Source organism: Panulirus ornatus, chromosome 20, assembly GCF_036320965.1.
Source record: "Panulirus ornatus isolate Po-2019 chromosome 20, ASM3632096v1, whole genome shotgun sequence".
In the NCBI taxonomy this organism is placed as follows: Eukaryota; Metazoa; Arthropoda; class Malacostraca; order Decapoda; family Palinuridae; genus Panulirus; species Panulirus ornatus.
In genome coordinates this window covers 71,686,403-71,711,842 of record NC_092243.1, presented here as the reverse complement: position 1 = coordinate 71,711,842, position 25,440 = coordinate 71,686,403, and the positions used below count along the sequence as shown (strand labels likewise).

The 25,440-nt window shown below is 39.8% G+C and overlaps 1 protein-coding gene across 7 annotated transcripts in view; it reads left to right on the top strand.

Annotated features, from left to right (window-relative positions):
- Window positions 1–25,440, top strand: part of LOC139756119 (monocarboxylate transporter 5) — a 205,087-nt gene that overhangs the window by 145,698 nt on the left and 33,949 nt on the right. For all 7 annotated transcript variants that reach the window (XM_071675199.1, XM_071675198.1, XM_071675202.1 and 4 more), the window contains 3 exons: window positions 15,462–15,657; window positions 16,980–17,123; window positions 21,114–21,299. In XM_071675199.1, coding sequence (XP_071531300.1) covers window positions 15,462–15,657; window positions 16,980–17,123; window positions 21,114–21,299 — 526 coding nt within the window. The remainder of the gene's footprint in view (window positions 1–15,461; window positions 15,658–16,979; window positions 17,124–21,113; window positions 21,300–25,440) is intronic.

Genomic DNA, 25,440 nt, shown 5'->3' with positions numbered 1-25,440 from the left:
CGAACCATGGTTGTCCTCCTTCTAATGGGTCATTATCCTTCGAACCATGGTTGTCCTCCTTCTAATGGGTCATTATCCTTCGAACCATGGTTGTCCTCCTTCTAATGGGTCATTATCCTTCGCAGTCGTATGTTAGTACCATATACATTCTTCAAATTCTTAAGTCTTCTTTTTTTTTATTTGAGACGTTTATCCCTGGTGGCTTTAGAAGCTTTGATGTTTTTGGTAACAAAGGTCGTGTCCTTCTTCCAAGGTTCCGTTCAGGTGGACTCCTTTCCCATATCCTTCGTAGGAGTGTAGTTTCTGTAGTCCAAGATGGCCGGCCCAAATACGGGTCGTTCCCATTGGTCACAGCCGTCGCAGTTTTGACAGCTGATTCGGCCATTCCATTCCACTGGGGGTTTCCTTAGGACTGCATACGTTGATCATCATACCTGTCTGCAACGTCCCTGAACTCCTCGCTGATATAAGTGCGGCCCAGCGTCACTATGAAGCACAGATGGAATCCCAGATCTTGCCTAGTGAGCTTTCAGATTTCTGCGCTCGTCCTTGTTGACTCCCAACACACCGACTTGCCAAAAGTTGCTGAAACAGTCCACAGTCAGTAGAGAGTCCCGATTGCTCAGCTCAGACAGGTCGTCACCAGTCTACTGTCTCATGGAACGGTAGCAGTTCCTCCTGTTGGGCACTGTTGAGTATCTGTTGGCCTCTGTTGAGTATCTGTTGCATATTGCACACTGGGTGATATGCCTTTTGATATCAGCACTCATACTCGGCCAGTACATACATTCCTCACGACTTGCATATACGGTTGGTTTATGCACTTTGGCTATGACTTAAATTTTACGTAAGTCATTAAGCTTATTGCGAACCTCTTGTTGAACTCTGATTGGCATTCTGCAATGATGATATTGCTACAGGGTTTGATAATGAGTCAATAGTGAGTTTAACTACACCAGGTAATTTCCCCGGGTCTTCTGAAAGCACATCAAGGTAATTTGAAAACACATCTTGAACTGTATTAGTATTCTCATCATTCACACTTATCCGAGTCATCATTTCGATGCTTGGCTAATCCAAAATTGGTGCGAGATCCTAATCGACAACATAGAACTCTAAAGAATATTTATTTTCAATCTTGATCGACAATATAGAACTCTACCCATTTATTTTCACTCTTGATCGACAACATAGAACTGTACTTAATGTTTATTTTCCATCCTGATCGACAACATAGAACTGTCCATAATATTTATTTTCAATCCTGATCGACAACATAGAACACTACATATTTATTTTCACCCCTGATCGACAACATAGAACTGTACATATTTATTTTCACCCCTGATCGACAACATAGAACTGTACTCAATATTTATTTTCAATCCTGATCGACAACATTGAACTATACATAATATTTATTTTCAATCCTGATCGACAACATAGAACTCCACGGAATATCTATTTTCAGTCTTTCAGTTGACAATAATTTGCTCTGCACTTTCCCAGTGGGATTATCTTAGTATAATCCCACATGTACAACACGATATCACGGGGCTTCATCTCCTCCTCAGGCGCCATATGTTGAGTAACAACAGCATTCAGTCTTGCGCCACACATCAAGCTTGACACTTGACCTTCTCACCGCCTCCCTCCCGTGGATGTTATGGCGGCTTTGTCTGTGCATTGTGTCTGGAGCTTCGTAACGTACCGGACATCAGGGTGGGGGAGGGAGGGAGTCTTCTTCCGCGTCTGCCTCCTCTCGAAAACCACTGACCACACTACTTACAGAGCTCTCGTCTGGCTCTGATCTGCCTATGATTGTGAAGTGATTTCTTCTTCTCCTTGCGCTTGTTGTATGTCGTATCATACGTCTGGCATTCTTCGTACGTCTGGCATTCTTCGTTCTTCCAAAAACACACACGCCTGTTGCCACTGATAGAACTTTCGTATGAAATATTCAAGTGATTCATCCCCATCCATGGTTACAGATAGTACAGCCGTCTCCTCTTCAGGTTCCTTCTTAGAACCTGATGACAGAACATAAGAGTTTATATTTTAGCTTTAAGGTCTTTTCAAGCTTGTCCCGTGTCACCCCCCTTAGGCTTACCCTGCCAGGGACAGAGACTGGTGAAGCTGCCATGAACAAGTCAATATACTTTGCTGCTTGATTTCGCCACAGATCACACAGGAAAAGGAACCCTCAAAGTCAAGTGTGTTTCCTCGCTCATTCTTGGTCTTTGATAACTGACATGGCTTTCACCGCTGCCACCATGTTTCTCTTCTGGTTTTGTGCGTCTTACGTTGGATTTAATATTTCGAAGAAGAGACTTCATTGTTACCTTATTCTGTTCATTCTCGGAAGAGCTTCCACGACGCACGCCTTGTGTGTCATAAATACAGAAGTTGCGTGTTCGTAGAAAACCAATTCAGGTAAACCATAATAAATATGAATATTGTGATCGATGTAAGGTCGCACACCCTGGGAGTGCAATGACAATGCTTTTGTCTGTAGGGTGATACCAGTTTGATTAGCAAATGCAAGCGGGTGAGCCCATTGGTAATTGTGGTGTGACAATGAATATTTTGTAGGACGAATCGAGGAGACTCACGTTTGCGCCACGCTTGCTCGATGTAGGTCCATTGTCAGAAGTATTTATATGTATTATTTGATTTTCGCTTAGTATGAATGAATCCTTGAACCTTGTGCAGAGTAAATGAATTGCCATATTTTGCTGCAGTATACAGGCGAGTGGAAAATGGTCTGGGTGGGGTTAAGTCCCCGCAATGACAGGAATTTGTCTTTGTGAATGCGATTCGAACCTTCATTGATTGCAGTCACATTATTTTCCTCAACTCAAGCTTGCTACGAAGCCAGGCTGCTACCCCTAGTCTAGTCCAAGTCCCGAAGTCGCTACTTGGGGTAATGTCACTGCCTATTGAGGATAGATATATACGCTACAAGGTTATAAAGCCTCCATGACCAGTCTCGTGATGGTTAGGCTGGACAGTGTTCGCCCAGTCGCGCTCTTACCAACTCGGCAGGTGTTGGAGGGGACTGACACCTTGCCTGGCCTCCCCAGGGGTTCACGTGATACACAGTTCTTTGTATATTAATTTTGGCTTTTCTAGAATGGCACGCGACTTCCTAGCTACATAGGGTTTATCGTGCAGTGAGTGCTGGGCTGCATGCAGTTTTTAGCATAGGACAGAGTATATATATATATATATATATATATATATATTCCTAGCGTTACCTCGCATGCGTGCGGGGGGGAGGGGGGTGTCATTTCATGTGTGGTGGGGTGGCGATGGAATGGATGAAGGCAGAAAATATGAATATGTACATGTTTATATATGTGTATGGCTGTGTATGTTTATGTATGATATACGTTGAAATGTCTTTGTTCACCACAATAAAAGCTGCATAGATAAATAATAGGGGACAGCAACAAAAATAGTAACCAAATTAAGAAATGTGAGTTATGGGAAAGGCGAAAAGCCTAGGATTTGTCCACCATGGAAGAAAGAAGAGTAAGAGGTAACCAGATTACAACCAGTTTGATGATGTTATCAGTGAACAGTTCTTCGAAAGATGCAAAGATAGAACAACTATATACCATAACAAGAAACTGAGCAAGAAACTTGTCGGAAAGACTGTACAGTGCTATTTTTGCCGAGTATTGAGAGATGTAGATGATTAAAAAAATCAGTCATGAGAGTGATTATGGACAATACATCAGCTTAAAAAGTTGTATGATTATAAGGTTCACAACATGAAGTCCCATCAGAGGAAAACAGCATCCCCTTCAGTACAAACAGGTAGGAGACGAAAAAGATAAAGGTGAATGTTTCAAACTTGTAAGGTAAAGCTTTAAGAGATACAGCCCCACAAGTACATAATTCTCACACTGTATATTACAAGACAAATTAGTCACTACATTCAAAACAACTACATACACACACACATAAGCAAGAGTAGGTACAAACAAATGAGTTGAAACAGTGAATGGTGACTGTACACAAAAGTTTAAAAAGTTATACAATGGAAAAAAATTTAAGATATGGTCCCATAAGTGTACAGTTCCCTCCGATACCATACACTTAGGTAATGATAATCATAAAAAAAAGCCAATAACCATACAAAAATTTATAAACATATCTCATGAAAGTCAAGAACATAAATGAACAGACTACAGAAGTGAAATATTGCTGTTAACCATACATAGGCCAATATATGCCACATGCCAAAGTGCCCACGATCAGTGACCTCATGCTCCCTGTGTCTTTCTTCTCTCTCTCTCTCCCTTAACGCTACCTCGCTAACGCGGGAAATGGCGAATAGTTTAAAAGAAAGAAAAGAAAAAACGTTGAAATGTATATGTGCGTGTGTGGGCGTTTATATATATACATGTGTATGTGGGTGGGTTGGGCCATTCTTTCGTGTGGCTCCTTGCGCTACCTCGCTAACGTGGGAGACAGCGACTAAGTGTAATATATATATATATATATATATATATATATATATATATATATATATATATATATATATATATTAAGGGTAAATCGCAGTTCAATAGTTCACATGATTCGCTACACGTTTCAAATCCCAATACCTTCACACACACACACACTTATTTCCTACCCCAGGAGTTTCCTCTTGTTTACATCAGGTCCTTCATCGCTCAGGAAGCCTATCACATCCACCGGGCAGGGACCATTGGTCATAAATTTAGTGTGGTGCTTCCATAGGCGGCCGTGTCCTCATTCCACTTTAACTTTGCGCGTATGGAGATTCAAATTCATCCGCTACTTATGAACCCATTCCGTGAGTTTGTTTATGTCCTTGTGAAGTTCCAGACGCTCATTTTTCTTAGTAGTGGATTTATTTCCAGCTTTAGCATCATGGGCTATTTTCGATATTTTACAGTTTGCCCATAATCCTTATCGTTAGAATAGATGAGAAAGAGAAGAGGTCCCAAGACTGATCCCTGTGGCACACCACTTGTTACGTCCAACTATTCTGAGGCTTGGCTATTAATCTTTTCTTTGTGTCCAGCCAGTTAACCAATTTTCTCACCACTGAAGTACTACCCCCGTCTATGTGAAGCAGTGTTTGGCCCTTAATTGAATGAATGAAGATGAACAAAGGTACAATTTGGATGTAGTTATTGAGGTGGGCGGGGGAATTTTGATTATGAATTACTGAAGATAATAGTTGTATGGAAAAATACACTATATCGGAGAGTGCTTAGCAATTAAGTTTTTTAATGCTAGATTTTATCAGTTTTGTCAAATTCTCATTAGATTGTATACTGGTATTGCACACAAGCATGTTTACTATGAGGTAGCCGTCCGTTTTTTAATGAAATTAAATTTATGACTCCTAACAGTAAACAGCTGACGACAGTATTTTGTTTTACTCTAAAACAAAGTGATATAATTTTGCAAAAAATTATAAGAATGTCATTTTTTTTAAGAATGTGGTGAGAGTTCTTTCACTGGTCGCTAATGTAAATCAATGAAACGGTTTAGTACACATACAAATACATTTATTATTCCTTGTGGGGTTGTTGTAAGAGTCCAAATAATTGTGAAAATTGGTAAAATATAAAGATTCAGTAGGTTTACTGTACACGGTGTAGCTGAGGGCGAAGCCTTTGATAACGCTTTTATATATAAATTTTGGTGTTGAAATCCTGTTTTCGTGGATTTTCCTTAAGCGTTCCAAAAATGCATTGTTGAATTGGTTGGCTTTTTAGTGCTTTGAGCTGTCAGGGGTCACGATCAACATTGACATCTCGAAGACACCAGACGAACTCACTTGAACCACCTCCTCCTGGTGTTTCACTTAGTTCACTGACCATATATATACACTCCTCCTCCCATCACCTGTGCTTGCCCCATGAACGGTTGCATGACATGCCAGATATCGCTAGCCAGTGAGCAAAGTTGCCGCTCCTCAGAATTTAAGGCAATTGTCAGTTGCTCCAATAACCCCGTTGGCTTGCCTGACACCCTATTATACCAGGTTGGGATGTACATACCTAGGATTTGGTCTTGGGAGGTGATGGGGAGAGAGCATACCAAACGACCAAAATAATGATGGAAAGCACAAAGCATGAGTTACTGGTAAGGTCACATGCTATCCCCTCTCGTATGTGTCCTAGTATTTTCGAGAATTTAATGTCTATTAGGTTGTATTGATGTTAAATCACTAAATGAATAATTGTACAGACGTTCTTTGAAGAGCAGCGACCATCTTTCAAATGCATATTAGATTTTGCGTTTGACTGCGTAAAGCAGCTTATCGCAGTGATGATGAGGGTCTTGTTAAATGAAGGAATATGCTTCTGCAGTAGAGTGCTCGTACTGGGGTCGTGTTATTGTTTTAGGAAGGCCATTAAAAAGACACGGGTGTTTCATTGATCACTAATGTATGTATGATTGAGACATAGTTAAGTACATATTCACATTTTTTGGATTACGTATATATATATACATTTTCTATGCTGTATTTACTGTGAAGCACGAACCATACCAAAGAATTAAAGGTTTATCTTTTTAATTAAGATTATCCAACGAAAAAGTTATATTAGCAACGCATGCGCAAGTGGAAGACAGACAGATGAAGACCAACAGTTTCAAACATCCTCTGTATAAAGTTTAAAAAGACGAGGTATCAAATTTGGAAAAATACTTAGCTTTTTTTTAGGAAAAATGATCAGGTATCTGCTTTTGAGGGACTGAAGGCATTAGGCATGTAAAACATCATAATTTCATTAAGTTTATTGTACTCGTTACTGTTTGGATCATTGGGAGTGGGCCATCGGCCCCTCCTTTTTATCCCCTCCCCTACTCCACCAATGGTGGCTCCAAGCGTCACCAACCAGTTACTGCAGGCGTTCTATTGTTAGCTAAGACTCACGTACGACATGCTTGGCAACTTGCAACTTTTAGCATAGCGGGTGGATGTAACTCAAATATATTTGGGAAGTGCCACCGCTCGGCACTGACACCTTGGCTTCAGTACCATGAAGCACACAGCACAGACGGCTAGATGAATTAAGCCCAGCACAGACCGTTTGGCTGCATACAGTATAGATGGCCCTGGCGGCCAGACCACATAGGAATAGGCTTGGCACAGACAGCTTGGCTGCACGCAGTCAGCAGTTGACTCTTTTTGGCTACAGACAACGCATTTCACAAGGTCCTTGACCGCTTAGTTACAGCCTCACGCGCTGAACACGACAGCTGCTGCATGATCACCTGTAATCAGCGCATGATTAGACAGCTTCAAACACATCGGACGACCATTTGTTTACATTTAAAAGGCTGTCATGGCGATTGATTACTTAGTTTACACCTTTTAGCACAGCTAGAACGAGTTTAGGTGCAAGTTTATAACACAGTTTGCAACTTTATTTTTTGTGACGACTTGTATCACGGCAAACGACAACTTTGAACGACAAATTACTGAACGACTTTTAACCCGACGTACGACTATTCATGGACAGCTTTCCGCGCGGCAAACAAGTGCTTCGATAAAGATTTATTTAGTTAGATAAATGAATGTTTTGCAAACTCCTTCAAGCGAACAGCAAACATACCACTTCGTTTACACTTTACACGACCATCAGCTAACTCGTTTAGACATTTGGACGTTATTTGTTGATTTGTTAGAACGTAAGTTCGGTAATAGTAGTTCCAACTTTGAGCATAGAAGAGAAGACCTTACCAACAAGTTTTTTTCTTGGTGTCAAACGTCTGCTTCGTTAGTTTCTAGCACTAGACTCTTATTGGAGGCTAAACGTGATTATCGGAAATAGGTATATTTACCGGTTAGTAACTTTGTTTATATTCATGGATGGAAGTTCTTATAAAAATCTTTAGAATTCACAATATTGGCTTTTGTGTCCACATTACTGTCCATGATATTGACCTTGGGTTAAGTAATGCGTTGTTTACTTCAAGTTGAAGTACAGAGATATATCAGCGCCTATCTACATTGTCATCTCAAAACATGCTGATCTAGATATGTCCTGTTAGCATTATCATTGTATCTAAAGTACGACCGATATGCCTGTTGATTATTGGGCCATATTAAATCTTTATCTGATAAAGGCATTGTCCAGGTTAATGAGGCGAAACAAACACAAGTTTTCCTTAAGTTTTGGTCATTGTAGCCAGTGGTTGGGGCTACAATAACCACGCCCTTCTTTTCCATTTATGTTTCTTTTTTTTTTATGTGGAAGACTCCAGTCACGGACAAAAGTCCACATCAGGGCTGGGCCTTAAGTGAAATAGAGAGAGAGAATAATGAAGTGGAAAAAGAAAAAGCAAGGGAAAGTATTTACGAATTTTTGAGAATGTGAAAGACCTGTCTTTTGAAATGTACCTGGTCGTAGTTAGTGGGGAAGGACTTGAGAAGGTAGAGAGTTCCAAAGCTGTGACGTGGAGGGAAAGAAGCAGGTATCAAAACGGCCCACCCTTGAGTTGCCGATGGCCACACAATAATCATGTGTCAGCAGCAGCTTGCCGAGTAATGCGTGGTCTAGCTAGTGGTGTGGGCACGCAAGGAGCCAGCTCTCGGAGCAAAGGCCAAAGTAATACCTACAGAAGAGGGAAAGTGAACCAACATTTCTGCGTAGGGTAAGGCGTTCAAGTATGGAAGTTGGCCTGGGAAAGTTTATAAATCGGACCGCTTTCTACTCCTTTACCGTTGCCCTCTCCGTCAAACACTATTCTCCCCCACAACCTTCCAGTTTAAGGATCATTGCTTTAAGTAACCCCTGTAGAAAATCAGTGTGTCAGTCACGTCTTTATTTGCCCTAATATAAAAAAAATACTGCCGCACTGTGTGTTATAATTATGGCTGATGGTGGTGTTTGGTTAGGGGGTTATTGCATTTTTTTTCTTAGTTGTCCCTGAACGTATTCTTTCTATGTCATTTAAAGCAAAAGGAAGTTTATATCGTGGGAGCAACCTGACGACACACTGATGGATGATGAAAGATCTGTGTACACACCCAATACATTTCTTTCGAATTCAGTGATCAATACGGAAACTCTTGATATGATTTTCCCAAATTGTTCAAGATGTTATGCAACTTTCACAGTGAATGTCATGATAATTCACACTATTTTGAAAAGTAAAGTATATTTAAGATGGTGGAAAGCATCCAGTTGTTGTGGGGTAAGTGAGCAATACACAACAGGGGATTTCGTTGTGCATCCTACAGGGAAGCGGTAGGTAGGTAAGCAAGCCACATTTGTTAGTGCGAGTATTGACATTCATGTATTTAGAATTTCATGCTGCCATTAAGAGAATTACAAAGTCATGCAAGATGTACACGACGGGCTTCCCTAGATGTTATCTAGACTATCATTATCACATTTTTTCCCCACCCTTCTCAAAGATACTGTCATAAAAATGTAGGAACTTTAAAACCTTAGGTAGAATGTGGTTGGGGGGTTGCGTCATGTGATGAGTTTGCAGGGGTCTATTTGTCACGCAAAATATGGCCAGAACAGGAGGCCGTGTTTACTAGACTTGTGAAACTTACACAACACAAACACAAAGACGGAAACTCGAGTTGTCAAAATGAACTTACGAAGATCTATGTCGTCAGAACGATGATGACAACCATATATCGAGTGAATCAGTATCATTAATTACGGTCAGGTTACTTGTAGACAAAGGAGAGGCTAAATTACGTGGGGGGGGGGGGGGTTATGGCTGCGGTAAAACCAGCTTGTGAGGAGTATATGGTTACTACATAAACATACCTAGGATTCTGTAATCCATATATGTATTTGACAAAGGTTTAGGAATAGCATGTAGTATGAAAAAAAAAAAAAAAAAAATATATATATATATATATATATATATATATATATATATATATATATATATATATATATATATATATCCCCTGGGGATAGGGGAGAAAGAATACTTCCCACGTACTGCCTGCGTGTCGTAGAAGGCGACTAGAAGGGAAGGGAGCGGGGGGGGCTGGAAATCTTCCCCTCTCATTTTTTGTTAACTTTCCAAAGGAAGGAACAGAGAAGGGGGCCGGGTGAGGATGTTTCCTCAGAGGCCCAGTCCTCTGTTCTTAACGCTACCTCGCTGAGGCGGGAAATGGCAAATAGTATGAAAGAAAGAAAAATATATATTAGAATCGCTGTTTCCCGCATCAGCGAGGTAGCGCAAGGAAAAAGACGAAGAATGGCCCAGCCAACCCACATACACAAGTTTATACATAAACGCTCACACACGCACAAATACATACTTATACATTTCAGTGTATACATAAATATACATACACAGACATATACATATATACATGTGTACATATTCATATTGCTGCGTTCATCCATTCTCGTCGCCACCCCGGCTTACATGAAATGGCACCCGCCTCCCCCCTCGCGCACGCGAGGTAGCGCTTGGAAAAGACAACAGAGGCCACATTCGTTCACACTCGGTCTCTGTCTGTCATGTATAATGCACGGAAACCACAGCTCCCTTTCCACATCCAGGCCTGACAAAACTTTCCATGGTTTATCCCAGACACTTCACATGCCCTGGTTCAAAACATTGACAGCACGTCGACCCTGGTATACCACATCGTTCTAATTCACTCTATTCCTTGCATGCTTTTCACCCTTCTGTATGTTCAGGCCCCGATCGCTCAAAATCTTTTTCACTCCATCCTTCCACCTCCAATTTGAGCTCCCACTTCTCCTCATTCCCTCCACCTCAGACACATATATCCTCTTTGTCAGTCTTTCCTCACTCATTCTCTCCATGTGACCAAACCATTTCAGTACACCCTCTTCTGGTCTCTCAGCCACACTCTTTTTATTACCACACATTCTTACCTTTTCATTACTTAATCAAAACACCTCACACCACATGTTGTCCTCAGACATTTAATTTCCAATACATCCACTTTCCTCCACACAACCCTATATATAGCCCATGCCTCGCAACCATATAACGTTGTTGGAACCACTATTCCTTTAAACATACCCATTAATGTTCTCCTTCCACACATTCTTCATTGCTCCCAGAACCTTTGCCCCCTCCCCACCCTGTGACACTTCCACTGCCATGGTTCCAGCCGCTGTTAAATCGATTCTCAGATATCTAAAACAATTCACTTCCTCCAATTTTTCTCCATTCAAACTTACCTCCCAATTAACTTGTCCCTCAAACCTACTGAATCTATTAAGCTTGCTCTTATTCACATTTACACTCAGCTTTCTTCTTTCGCACACTTTACCAAACTCAGTCACCAGCTTCTGCAATTTCTCACCCGAATCAGTCATCAGCACTGTATCATCAGCGAACAACAACTGACTCACTTCCCAAGCCCTCTCATACACGCACAAATACATTTCATCATATACATACATATACATACACAGACATAAACTTATATACACATGTATATATTCATACTTACTGCCTTCATCCATTCCTGTCACCACCCCTCCACACAGGAAAGAGCATCTTCCCTCCTAGTGAGATGTGTGTGCGTGTGTGTGTTATTTAAGCTGTACAATTCAGTTTAGTAATTATGACTATTTAAACAGAATACAGTTGACATTAAGCAGTGGAAAATGGTTATATTGGGGATATTATGGTTACTACAGTTTATTTTTTAGGTCAATGCGCCAAGGTGCACGGTACACACCGTAGTGATGAACGATACCAGATTTTCTGATTCCGTACCATACCAAGTATTTCAGAGCTTATTTCCAGCAGTATTGAGTACCGATAGCAAGTATTTTTGTATTTAGTTTTGATTTAGTATTTTGATGAAACATCCCAGAAAGTTAGAAAAAAATGCCAAACCGTACATATGTTTTTAATGTATTTTGCCTATCTTATTGCATTATTAAGAGAAACAGTGATAAGTAAGAAAAGAGCTTAAGAAACAGTGATAAGTAAGAAAAGAGCTTCCCAAGTACATATATCAATCTAGCAATAGGGATTTATTTCTCCTACAATAGATGCACATAAAAAGTGTCTCTCTGAATCAGCATGACTTTATTCTGTAAGGAAAACACAAGTGAACTATCTTTTGAGGATTGATTACAATAATATTACAAAAACTTAATTACTTAACAGGAGTTGTTCCATCAGGAAAACACAAACATGATCTGTAAGAACTGATTATTACAGAATTGCACATTGTATGAAATTCTTTAACTTCAGTTTCTAGTTAGATAGAATAACTGACATTATGGTAACTATTTAAAAGATTTTTAAGATCATGTTGACATTAGAAGGCTTCAGACAGCTTTGTATGTCACTGATGATTTGCCCAACTTTTCCCACCCTTTGAAAAAGCTTTCTGAAGGGACTGGTTTGTCTACGATTCTTCAGTATTTTCGTGCTTTCCTTGATTTATCATGACTTTGCTCTTTATTCCTCCACCATTCAAGAGGATCTTCACTCATTTGTGTATTGATTTCTTCTGAATATCTCCTCATCTTCACTTGAGCTTCTGTGCAAGCAGAATGACTGTTCTCTTGCATTGTTAGATATTGCCCATATACCTTGGGACTGGAGTTGCTGACACTGAGTCGTCTTGAATTTCTGCTGTTTCATTTAGAGTTGTCCTTTGTAGTTCATGATAAACTTTGCAGATGCCTTAATCCAGCTCCATATCTCCTTTCATCTCCTACATTATTAAGTAAACATTCAGTAATGGTACCCTGTCAATGTTAGCATAATTTCTATTGTGCAGTTTAGCATATTTTCCTTAAAAAAGTACTCTCTCTCTCATGTTGGAGACTCTGGTCACATCAAGGCTAGGCTTAAGTTGAAATGCTGAGAGGGTCATAAAAGTGGGAAAAGAAAGACAAGGGAGAGTACTTTTGAATTTTACTGAGCTGTGGTATTGATACTTTCATTTACATGGCTGGTATCGGGGATATTGATACTTTAATGTCTATATGCCCACTACAAGTGCACGCAGCTTGACACAGGATTTTCTATTTTGGCATGTACCAAACATCACTGGCAATTTCGTTTTTATTTCATCTATTACACAGGCTATCATAGTAATTACCTCCTGTCATGTTGTTATTACCATAATGGGGGAGGGTGGGAATCAGAGAAGGATATGTACTAGATAACTAATCGAAACAAAGATGCTGTCAGTAACCACTCATTATTAAGATAAAGAAGACAGAAAGGCAACACCTCATGCATATTTGGTCCTCAGGTTGTTGGAACCCGAGGCAAGAGAGTCAAGTGTGGCCTTTAAAAGCTTAATTTGATGATTTGAAAGCAAGTCAAAGATTTCCAATATTAGTTTCACTTTGCCTTATACCTGAAACTTCAGGGAAAGTATCATAATCCAATATTGATAATATAAGAGATAAAAAAAAAAGTATAAAGGGGGGGCACTAAAATTGTAGGGCCCTGGGTGGTTGTTCAGTTTACCCTACCCTAAAACCAAAATTTCCTAACGAATTAAAGTCAGTGAGAGATATAATGAATAAAATGTCAGGCAAAATTCAAACATTAGCTGGCAGCTGAAACCTTTGGGAAGGCCATGGCCGTTCCTAAATCTGGTGCAAGGAAGCAAGTTTTTGAACTTTCACTATCAAAATCAAATGTCATGTTTTAGCCTAACAATATGAACAAAATTATGAGGACTACATTGTTTAGTGTCTTAAGACCCAGAGAATATTGATAACTGAAAATTGAATATTTCAGCATTGAAGTCGATGTATACCCATTTTCTTCCTGTTTCTTTCTCGGGGACAGTTGTGCTCCACTGTGTTTTGTTGCTGATGTAACCAATATCATGTTTTCCCTTAAATGATGACCATTTTAACATAGTCTTTGTTACCAGTTGAATGATTTGTGGATAATTGTTTATCATCAGCAGACATCAGTTAATGTCTGATGATATCTTGGACTGATACTGAGGATGCTGAGGGTCCTTGAGGGATCAGTCTAAAAGTGACGTGATGTCCATGTTACAGTATATGCCTGTATTTCTTGACTAAGGCCCACTTTGTTTTGAGGGCTGAAAGAGGGTAAATTAGTCCTCCTTGCCCTTAAAGGCCAGATCATAGGTCATACCTGAATACTCAGGGGTGTAACTCTCATGTTCAGGGGGTTTGGAAGGCTTGACAACACTTTAAACAACTTATCTCTTTCATCATCAGAGACTTAACCGTAAAGTTTTAGGACAAGTTTTCATGCTTATTAGAACAAAACAGGAATAGACAGTGGAGTGAATAAGAATTAGGCCAGCCTAAGGATCCTTTGATAAAAGACAATGCAAGGAATTTTGTCATCATACCAGGCTCAGAGGAAGATCATTAGTCATCTAGTGTCAAAAATATCTGATAGACTAGTTTAAGTAAGATAGTTATAAAGTTTAAGGTTAAGATAGTTATAATCTTATCAATGTACCAGTACCAAGGAGGGTACTTCCCCTATCCTGCCCTTTAGTTTACTAGTTTTTGTACTTTGTGTTTTGGGCACTCTTTCTTGTTGAGCAGCTTTGACATATAGAAAAGACCCTTCTGACCTTTTATTCTTTTAAGTCTTTGAACCTCCTTTTCTTTCACTGTGCACCTTCAGAATCCTCATAACTGACATGAATATTGTCCATCCTCATTGATTACATTCTTTTAATTCCTAGGATCCTCTCTCATCTGATGACACCTTTCATGTTTACTCATTCACTCCCTGAGTACCTATAATTCCTACTCCAAGTGTGATAGCTTCTGATTCTTTTTCTCAATAGTTTCGACTGAACTTCCTAGCTTTGTGATATTAGCTACATTGTTCCTCATTTCTCCATTTTCTCTATCCTTTGTAGACCCACATGTAATTACCCATAACTTTTTTTCACCATATGGTGAGTGAGTTACACACCTTTGGGGCCCCATCTCTTGAACATTCTGTCATATAATTATGTAAATTTAGGTATGCTGTTTGCATTAACTATATCCTCAGTCATTCTGTACCAATCTTTAACCCCTCTTATACTATAAAAGTACTTCTTTATATTCTTTTTAACAAATTTCTTGCTTAATTCCATGTAGTGTTCTATTATTGCTCTGTCCCTACATCTCCCAAAGAACTGTTCTGTGCCCTTCTTCATTCTCTTTTAAAGACTTATTGGTTATGATCAGGTCAACCCTTGCTCTTTTGTCTTCCAGTATGGGCAAAATTTAAGGCCTTTAACCTTTCCCAGTAACTTAACTCTTTTAACTCTGGTACCATGTTTGTTGCCATCCTGTGGACCCTTTCTATTATTGCTTCTTTATGTGTGGTGACCTGTTTCGAGAAGCATATTCTAGTTTTGTCCTTGTGTGTGTGTGTGTGTGTGTGTGTGTGTGTGTGTGTGTATAACTGTATACTTAGTGTGCATGATCTACAGGATTCATTGATTAATCATATGCTGCATATTTCTTTCCTAGGCCACACACGTGGTCCCCCCAGATGGAGGCTGGGGATGGGTGGTGGTTGCAGCATCATTCATGTGCAATGTTATTGTGGATGGTATCATCTTTTCCTGTGGAATGTTGCTGCCCAAGTTCAGGGATGAGTTTAATGTGTCTAATTCTGAGGTGTCATGGGTCAGCTCACTCCTTGGAGGCTTTTACCTCATTGTCGGTGAGTGAACTGTTTTCTTTTAAAGTTATTACTATCTAAAAGTAGGAAGATAGCAAGTATCAAAGAATTTTTCCTTTTATCTTGCATTGTTATCTATGACAATTGAGTGAAGTTATATATCAGAGGAGTGCCTCATACTTTGCTCAGTAGTTTCAAGCTGAAATATTAGGCTTATCTTGATTTTCAGTTGCATACTAAACAATGTTATGGTGATGTTAATCATAACTTTTATTTCTAAGTCACTGCTTCATAATGTAGCAACAAAGAATGAGAGTAGTGAAATTTATGATTAAACCATCAGTTTGTTGGAAAGGCATGAAAGTTAGTGTCACATAGAGACAGATAGATTTTAGATAAATCTGTGTGATGGTCATCTGATACTACAGATTTTTGCATTGACTGCCATTCTTGAACTTTCTTAAAGAGTGATTATAGAATGTTATAGGCATATTATATGTGTACTTTTAATGTTATTGTATTGCTTATCTGGGTATTCCTCCATAAATAATTGATGGTGTAATATATTGTGTTCTGTTTAAAAAGTTCTGCTTGGACTTCAACATCATACTCCAGCCCAGTATGGAACTTTCCATATAGATACGGATGTAATGTCTCGTAGCTTCCACACTACAATTATTCTATGCCTATGCTCTTTTGAGTACATTACATGTAGATATTCATAGTGCATTGTATTTTGAGATATACTTATAGTATTAGAGTAACCATAAGTTGAAGGTGTAAACTGAGACATTAGTCCTTTGTGTGATAGTGTGGAAGCCTTTGCTCATTTTAGCATAATGGCCATAACTCATATGCATGACCTGATAGGCTGTATGGGCTTTACCAGACTCTGCCTGCACAAGGATACACTGCAGGTAGAAACTTATCTTTAGTGAGATTATATCATTGAAAGCACTGTCAAAAAACTTACTTCCAAGGAGTCCATCATTTCTCTGCTACTGGAAGTAGTGCAGCTTTAGAGCTGCAGGAGCTCCTTAGAAAGAGGTCCTGGGTAACACCAGAAACTTTTCTTTGAATGGGGTCCTGGGGTAAATATAGATAAATGAGTATATAAAGGTGGGTGTATGAAATTTCTTCTATTATATAGGAACATTTAAGTGTACAAGCTAGACAGAACTGCAAGGTGGAGAATCATGGTAGTTTTCTTTCTTCTTTGGTTGTACTCGGAGAATTATATTATACCATATATGAGAGGATATCCAGTAGCTTTAACTTATGATCAGGAAAGATAATTATGATTTGATATGAAGTATGTGTAATTATTGTTAATGTACCTAAGTATTATATTTGTTTCTTTTTAGGGCCATTTGTGTCAGCATTGGCAAATGCATATGGTTTCCGGACAGTTTGCATCTTAGGAGCAGTAATTTCTTCTGTGGCCTTTGGAATCTCTTCATTTGCAACTAGCATTTACTTCCTTCAGTTTACTTTTGGAGTTATGGGTGGTAAGCTTTCATTTTTAATGTACAATATGCAGATATTCTTAACTCAATGTATATAGAGATTATCTTTTAGTAATGGGATCACTCTTGTAGTACCTGTTAGCTGCAAAAAAGCCAGAATAGTGCTCCCATCCAATTAATGTTGTTTTATTCCCTTGTACTATCATTATCATAAAAGGAGACCAAAAAGCTGGTACCCTAATGTCATAATGTTTATCATGAGAGGTAACGTGTCATTGGAATTTTTCACTCATGAACTCACAATCATTAATTGTGAATAGGGTAGTAGTTTACCCTGAAATGGCCCTGTATATGATAAATATTTAAAACTCTCCGGTCTTTAAGCAGAGATATTAGACTATATCTTTCTTATTGTTTTCATTGAGCCCTCCCAGGGTTTAAAATGAGATATTTCCTGCTTAATTTCTGTGGATATTTTAACCACAAATTTTGTCATATATTTATCATTGTCAACTACAGCACTCTTACTCTGCTCTTTAAGTTAATCTATGACAGCCATCATCTGCTACCACATACTCATTTGGATTACCTGATGATTCTTCTAGAAATAAGCTAAAAAGGAAAAAGGAAAGCAAATCTTGCATTGCTAGGAGGGTCAGTAAAGCCAGTTTTTATACAGCTGTGCTCAGCTTAACCCAAGAGCCTTCCGTGCCTGTTGCAGGAGCAGGACCACCTTAAAAGAAGAGGTCACAAAGATTAAGAAAGATGAGGGAACAGTGACATGTACAGTCATGGATAGTTGTGAGGTAGGTACTCAGTTTTGAGTTCCACAAAGTATTTGTTGAAAAAAGTGAAGATCCAACTTTAGGTAATGGAGCCCAAAATCATGATGAACCTTACAATATTCCAGTTCATCTCAGAAAGGCACAAAAGGGCTAATGAAGAAGTAAAGGGACACTGCATCCCCTGACTAATGCAGTATTAACTCACTGGATCTTAAAGAATGTACTTCTGCATTCTCCTTACTCCTGTGGGTGTTTTAAAGTATTTTCCCAAAAACCGGGCAAATTCTGCATGATTAGAAGCAGGAAGAGTACAGTACCCTAATGCAAAAAAGATCATGTTCAAAGCTGCTTCAATAATGTCCTCTTAATCTGATAACTGTGCCTTACATGGTAATGGAGAGTAATCAAGTACCTATTGACTAGGCACCTTGAAGCAAACAGGTACTCAGCAAGCACTAGCATAGATGTTAATCGTAAATGATTTGCTTTATATAACATTTAGAGTATTTTGAGGAATTGAAAACTTCCAACGATGAAGTGAAAGATGTGAATATCAATTCTCTACATTGCAAGACATCCTTTGATTTGGTCCCATTTACGAAACTGCTTTCAAAAATTCAAATGGGTTGGTGGTTGAAAGTGAAGTCCTGCAAGGCATTGTTCTTGAATTTGTACTTTTTACAATCTATATGAATAGCCATCGGTAAATGTTTTGTTAATGATGTTTTGATGTACAAGAAAATAAGTACACAATGGTGCAGAGGAATATGGCATAAAGATATTGCTTTAGAATAACAAATAGCCTTTCATTAGATGGAGATAGTCGCAAAGTCATACATTTAGGGAGTAAGAATGAGGATTTTGTATATAGAATATGGGAACAGGGCTGGAAAACACTGAAGAAAGAGATGTAGGTGTGTATTGTACCCCAAACCTCAAGAACATCATTTATGCTGTTAAGGTTGCTGTAAAAACCAATGCCATATCATTGATTTTATAAAAAAACATGTACATAAATGGCAAAAGCATTTTTTTCCGGAGCTTTACAAGAGTTTAGTATGTTCCTGCATGGAATATGCAATGTATACTTGGTTTCCTAACAACAAAGGAGACACAGATAAGCCAAAGAGAGAATACAGAATGCCTCAAATTTAGACCCTGAGCTAAGAGGCATTACTATATGAAGAAAGAATAATGAGCTTGGATTGACTTCAGGGAAATAAAGGAGAAGGAAAGAACTTGTGAGAATTTTTGTACCCTTTAGTGGTTATGAAAACAGATTTGTGTCAGTTCATCGTATTCACAAGTGGAGATATTATACAAGAGATCATGCATAGCAGTCCTCATTGACTTTTATGATAGAATGAGAATTGGCTTAGACAGAAGAAACAGTTGGGAGAATGGGGGTGTTCTTGGACTGCCAAAAAGTCTTTGGCAATATCTTTCATGAGAGTTGGAACAAAAAAATTTTTCTGCTTGGAAGCATTAGAGAGTACTCTTTCAATCAAATGGAAACAACTTGAGTAGGAGAGAGCGAGGGGTGCATGTTGTAGGTACCTATTCTTATTGGGAAAAAGGAGATAGTTGAGTCCCACTGGGGTTGGTCCTTGAGCCACTGCTATTCATATTTTATGTGAGGGACCTACCAGTAGGACAAGAATCATATGTGAATGTTTATGGATGATATTAAATTTATGAGAGGATTCAGGAGTCTCCAGGATTGTGAGAACCTCTGAAAGCAACTAGTCTCCACGTGTGGTTAGTGACTAGGCTGATGAAGTTCACCTCAATCAGATGTGAGGTGAAAAGGGTGACGTTGTAAAAGGAGATGTATTTATTACAACTATCTAGAAGGAATCAAGTTTCAGGATTCAACATGAGAGACTGGGGGAAGATGTACAGTAGCACCAAGCATATCTCCATGCCATCTCATTGTGATTGTTTTGGCAAATTATTTAGTGATCAGCATCCAAATTACCTTCTGTAATATAGACAAGAAATGTTCTGAAAATTATTTACAGCATAGAATAGATCTTAACTAGAGTATGCAGCACCATTCTGGTCTTTTCACTTGTGGTTTGTAGAAATATGTTTAAGAAGGTCTAGGGGTTAGCAGCAAAAACCAGAAATAAGGGAGAGAGGTTAGATGTAATGGAATTTCCCACATCAGAAGGAGGTTGGAAAAGGGAAAACATGACAACATTGTACAAGTTTCTTAAACATACAGTTCTTAAAATGTGGAAATGTCAGATCATTGAGCATAATGGGAATATGTGAATATGTTGTACACAGTATGAACCAAAACCTTAAGTGAACACATTATAGATAGTTTTGACAAATTGTATAATACAAAAGAAAGATTGAGAGATGAGGCCTTACAAGTTCAGATCTCCCTCCCCTTATTGGTCTTTCAAGTTTAGATCTCCTTCCTCATATTGGCCTTACAAGTTAAGACCCTCCTCGTACTGGCCTCACAAGTCTAGATCTCCCTAATCTTATTGGCTTTGCAAATCTAGATATCCCTTATCTTATTGTCCTCCTCAGGCTCAGATCTTCCACCTCTTATTGGCCTTTAAAGTTTAGATTTCCCTCCTTGTATTGGCCTCACAAGTTTAGATATACCTCCTTTTATTGGCCCCACAAGTTCAGATTTACCTCTTTAGCATAAATAGGAATATAGAAAAAAGAGAGAGGGCATTCATAAAACCAAGGTAAGGAATGAAAAAAGAAAGAATGACTTTGAACCCTGATTAATAAAATGGTTGTTTACAGCCACAACATAAATGCCTTTAAGAGCAATGTGATAATTACATGATTATAAAAGCTGTAAGAGGTCAGCCTTATGAGTCTCTATCCCCCAAGACCTCTCACTCATTCTTAAAAGTAAGGGTGTTTATGAAACATGCATAGGAGAGTTAGATATATAAGTGGAAGGAAATTTACAGTGATTGGATGAGTATACTTATCAGGATGAAGAGATGGAAGGTGAACATGTTGTCTGGTCAAGATTTGCATGTGTTAGCCACTAAGAGTGTGATAGACAGTGTTAAAGATTTGTGCCGAAGATGCTGATTTTTTACTCTTTTCTTCCTGTTCATTATTAGCTAGTCGTAGTAACCAAGGCTTTAGAAGCAAAGTCTATCATTTGAAAAGATGTTAGAATCCTCCTCAGACGACTTCCTGATACAAATAGTACTGTAAAGAGGATCCATATGATTTCATTGTTTTACTTTTCTCTCTATCCCAGGTCTTGGCTTTGGGTTGATATATGTCCCGGCTGTGATTGCTACAGGCTTCTATTTTGAGAGGCGTCGTGCTCTGGCAACTGGCATTGCTGTATGTGGCTCTGGTATTGGCACCTTCATCTTTGCACCCCTGAATAACTACCTCACAGCAACAGTGGACTGGCGGTGGACCCTTGTTGTATATGCAGGTGAGTAGTTACTGCACATTAGTACTAGCTATTAGTATTGTTTTTTTTTTTTTTTTTTATACTTTGTCGCTGTCACCCGCGTTTGCGAGGTAGCGCAAGGAAACAGACGAAAGAAATGGCCCAGCCCCCCCCATACACATGTACATACACACGTCCACACACGCAAATATACATACCTACACAGCTTTCCTTGGTTTACCCCGGACGCTTCACATGCCTTGATTCAATCCACTGACAGCACGTCAACCCCGGTATACCACATCGCTCCAATTCACTCTATTCCTTGCCCTCCTTTCACCCTCCTGCATGTTCAGGCCCCGATCACACAAAATCCTTTTCACTCCATCTTTCCACCTCCAATTTGGTCTCCCTCTTCTCCTCGTTCCCTCCACCTCCGACACATATATCCTCTTGGTCAATCTTTCCTCACTCATTCTCTCCATGTGCCCAAACCATTTCAAAACACCCTCTTCTGCTCTCTCAACCACGCTCTTTTTATTTCCACACATCTCTCTTACCCTTACGTTACTTACTCGATCAAACCACCTCACACCACACATTGTCCTCAAACATCTCATTTCCAGCACATCCATCCTCCTGCGCACAACTCTATCCATAGCCCACGCCTCGCAACCATACAACATTGTTGGAACTACTATTCCTTCAAACATACCCATTTTTGCTTTCCGGGATAATGTTCTCGACTTCCACACATTTTTCAAGGCTCCCAAAATTTTCGCCCCCTCCCCCACCCTATGATCCACTTCCGCTTCCATGGTTCCATCCGCTGACAGATCCACTCCCAGATATCTAAAACACTTCACTTCCTCCAGTTTTTCTCCATTCAAACTCACCTCCCAATTGACTTGACCCTCAACCCTACTGTACCTAATAACCTTGCTCTTATTCACATTTACTCTTAACTTTCTTCTTCCACACACTTTACCAAACTCCGTCACCAGCTTCTGCAGTTTCTCACATGAATCCGCCACCAGCGCTGTATCATCAGCGAACAACAACTGACTCACTTCCCAAGCTCTCTCATCCCCAACAGACTTCATACTTGCCCCTCTTTCCAAGACTCTTGCATTTACCTCCCTAACAACCCCATCCATAAACAAATTAAACAACCATGGAGACATCACACACCCCTGCCGCAAACCTACATTCACTGAGAACCAATCACTTTCCTCTCTTCCTACACGTACACATGCCTTACATCCTCGATAAAAACTTTTCACTGCTTCTAACAACTTGCCTCCCACACCATATATTCTTATATTTTTATATTATATTATTATATTTTTTCATACATATTCGCCATCATCCACATTAGCGAGGTAGTGTCAGGAACAGACAGCTGAGCCTTGGAGGGAATATCCTCTCTCGGCCCCTTTCTCTATTCCTTCTTTTGGAAAATTAAAAACGGAAGGGAGGATTTCCAGCCCCCTGCTCCCTCCCCCTTTAGTCACTTTCTCCGACATGCAGGGAATATGTGGAAAGTATTCTTTCTCCCATATCCCCAGTGTTGTATATATTTTTTTCATACATATTCACCATTTCTTGCATTAGCAAGGTAGCATTAAGGACAGAGGACTGAGACTTAGAGGGAATACATACATACATACATATTTTTGATATTGTTTTTATTATTATACTTAATCGTCGTCTCCCGCGTTAGCAAGGTAAGACAAGGAAACAGACAAAAGAATGGCCCAACCCACCCCCATACACATGTATATACATAAGCGCCCACACACGCACATATACATACCTATACATTTGAACCTATACATACATATACATACACAGGTATATGCATATATACACGTACATATTCATATTAGCTGTCTTCATCCGTTCCCATTGCCACCCCGCTACACATGAAATAGCTCCCCCTCCCCCGCCACACATGAGGTAGCACTGGGAAAAGACAAAAAAGACCACATTTGTTCACACTCAGTCTCCAGCTGTCATGTGTAATGCACTGAAACCACAGCTCCCTCTCCACATCCAGGCCCCACAAACTTTCCATGGTTTACCCCAGACACTTCACATGCCCTGGTTCAATCCACTGACAGCATGTTCACCCCAGTATACCACATCGTTCCAATCCACTCTATTCCTTGCATGCCTCTCACCCTCCTGTATGTATATATATATATATGTATATATATGTTTATATATGTATGTTTATGGATGGGGTTGTTAGGGAGGTGAATGTAAGAGTTTTGGAAAGAGGGGCAAGTATGCAGTCTGTTGGGGATGAGAGAGCTTGGGAAGTGAGTCAGTTGTTGTTCGCTGATGATACAGCGCTGGTGGCTGATTCATGTGAGAAACTGCAGAAGCTGTTGACTGAGTTTGGTAAAGTGTGTGAAAGAAGAAAGTTAAGAGTAAATGTGAATAAGAGAGCAAGGTTATTAGGTACAGTAGGGTTGAGGGTCAAGTCAATTGGGAGGTAAGTTTGAATGGAGAAAAACTGGAGGAAGTAAAGTGTTTTAGATATCTGGGAATGGATCTGGCAGCGGATGGAACCATGGAAGCGGAATTAAATCATAGGGTGGGGGAGGGGGCGAAAATCCTGGGAGCCTTGAAGAATGTGTGGAAGTCGAGAACATTATCTCAGAAAGCAAAAATGGGTATGTTTGAAGGAATAGTGGTTCCAACAATGTTGTATGGTTGCAAGGCGTGGGCTATGGATAGAGTTGTGCGGAGGAGGGTGGATGTGCTGGAAATGAGATGTTTGAGGACAATATGTGGTGTGAGGTGGTTTGATCGAGTAAGTAATGTAAGGGTAAGAGAGATGTGTGGAAGTAAAAAGAGCTTGGTTGAGAGAGCAGAAGAGGGTGTTTTGAAATGGTTTGGGCACATGGAGAGAATGAGTGAGGAAAGATTGACCAAGAGGATATATGTGTCAGAGGTGGAGGGAACAAGGAGAAGTGGGAGACCAAATTGGATGTGGAAAGATGGAGTGAAAAAGATTTTGAGTGATCGGGGCCTGAACATGCAGGAGGGTGAAAGGCGGGCAAGGAATAGAGTGAATTGGATCGATGTGGTATACCGGGGTCGACGTGCTGTCAGTGGATTGAATCAAGGCATGTAAAGCGTCTGGGGTAAACCATGGAAAGTTGTGTGGGGCCTGGATGTGGAAAGGGAGCTGTGGTTTCGGGCATTATTGCATGACATATATATATATATATATATATATATATATATATATATATATATATATATATATATATATATATATATATATATTAAGGAGGTGAATGTAAGAGTTTTGGAAAGAGGGGCAAGTATGCAGTCTGTTGGGGATGAGAGAGCTTGGGAAGTGAGTCAGTTGTTGTTCGCTGATGATACAGCACTGGTGGCTGATTCATGTGAGAAACTGCAGAAGCTGTTGACTGAGTTTGGTAAAGTGTGTGAAAGAAGAAAGTTAAGAGTAAATGTGAATAAGAGCAAGGTTATTAGGTACAGTAGGGTTGAGGGTCAAGTCAATTGGGAGGTAAGTTTGAATGGAGAAAAACTGGAGGAAGTAAAGTGTTTTAGATATCTGGGAATGGATCTGGCAGCGGATGGAACCATGGAAGCGGAAGTGGATCATAGGGTGGGGGAGGGGGCGAAAATTCTGGGAGCCTTGAAGAATGTGTGGAAGTCGAGAACATTATCTCGGAAAGCAAAAATGGGTATGTTTGAAGGAATAGTGGTTCCAACAATGTTGTATGGTTGCGAGGCGTGGACTATGGATAGAGTTGTGCGCAGGAGGATGGATGTGCTGGAAATGAGATGTTTGAGGACAATGTGTGGTGTGAGGTGGTTTGATCGAGTAAGTAACGTAAGGGTAAGAGAGATGTGTGGAAATGAAAAGAGCGTGGTTGAGAGAGCAGAAGAGGGTGTTTTGAAATGGTTTGGTCACATGGAGAGAATGAGTAAGGAAAGATTGACCAAGAGGATATATGTGTCGGAGGTGGAGGGAACGAGGAGAAGAGGGAGACCAAATTGGAGGTGGAAAGATGGAGTGAAAAAGATTTTGTGTGATCGGGGCTTGAACATGCAGGAGGGTGAAAGGAGGGCAAAGAATAGAGTGAATTGGAGCGATGTGGTATACCGGGGTTGACGTGCTGTCAGTGGATTGAATCAA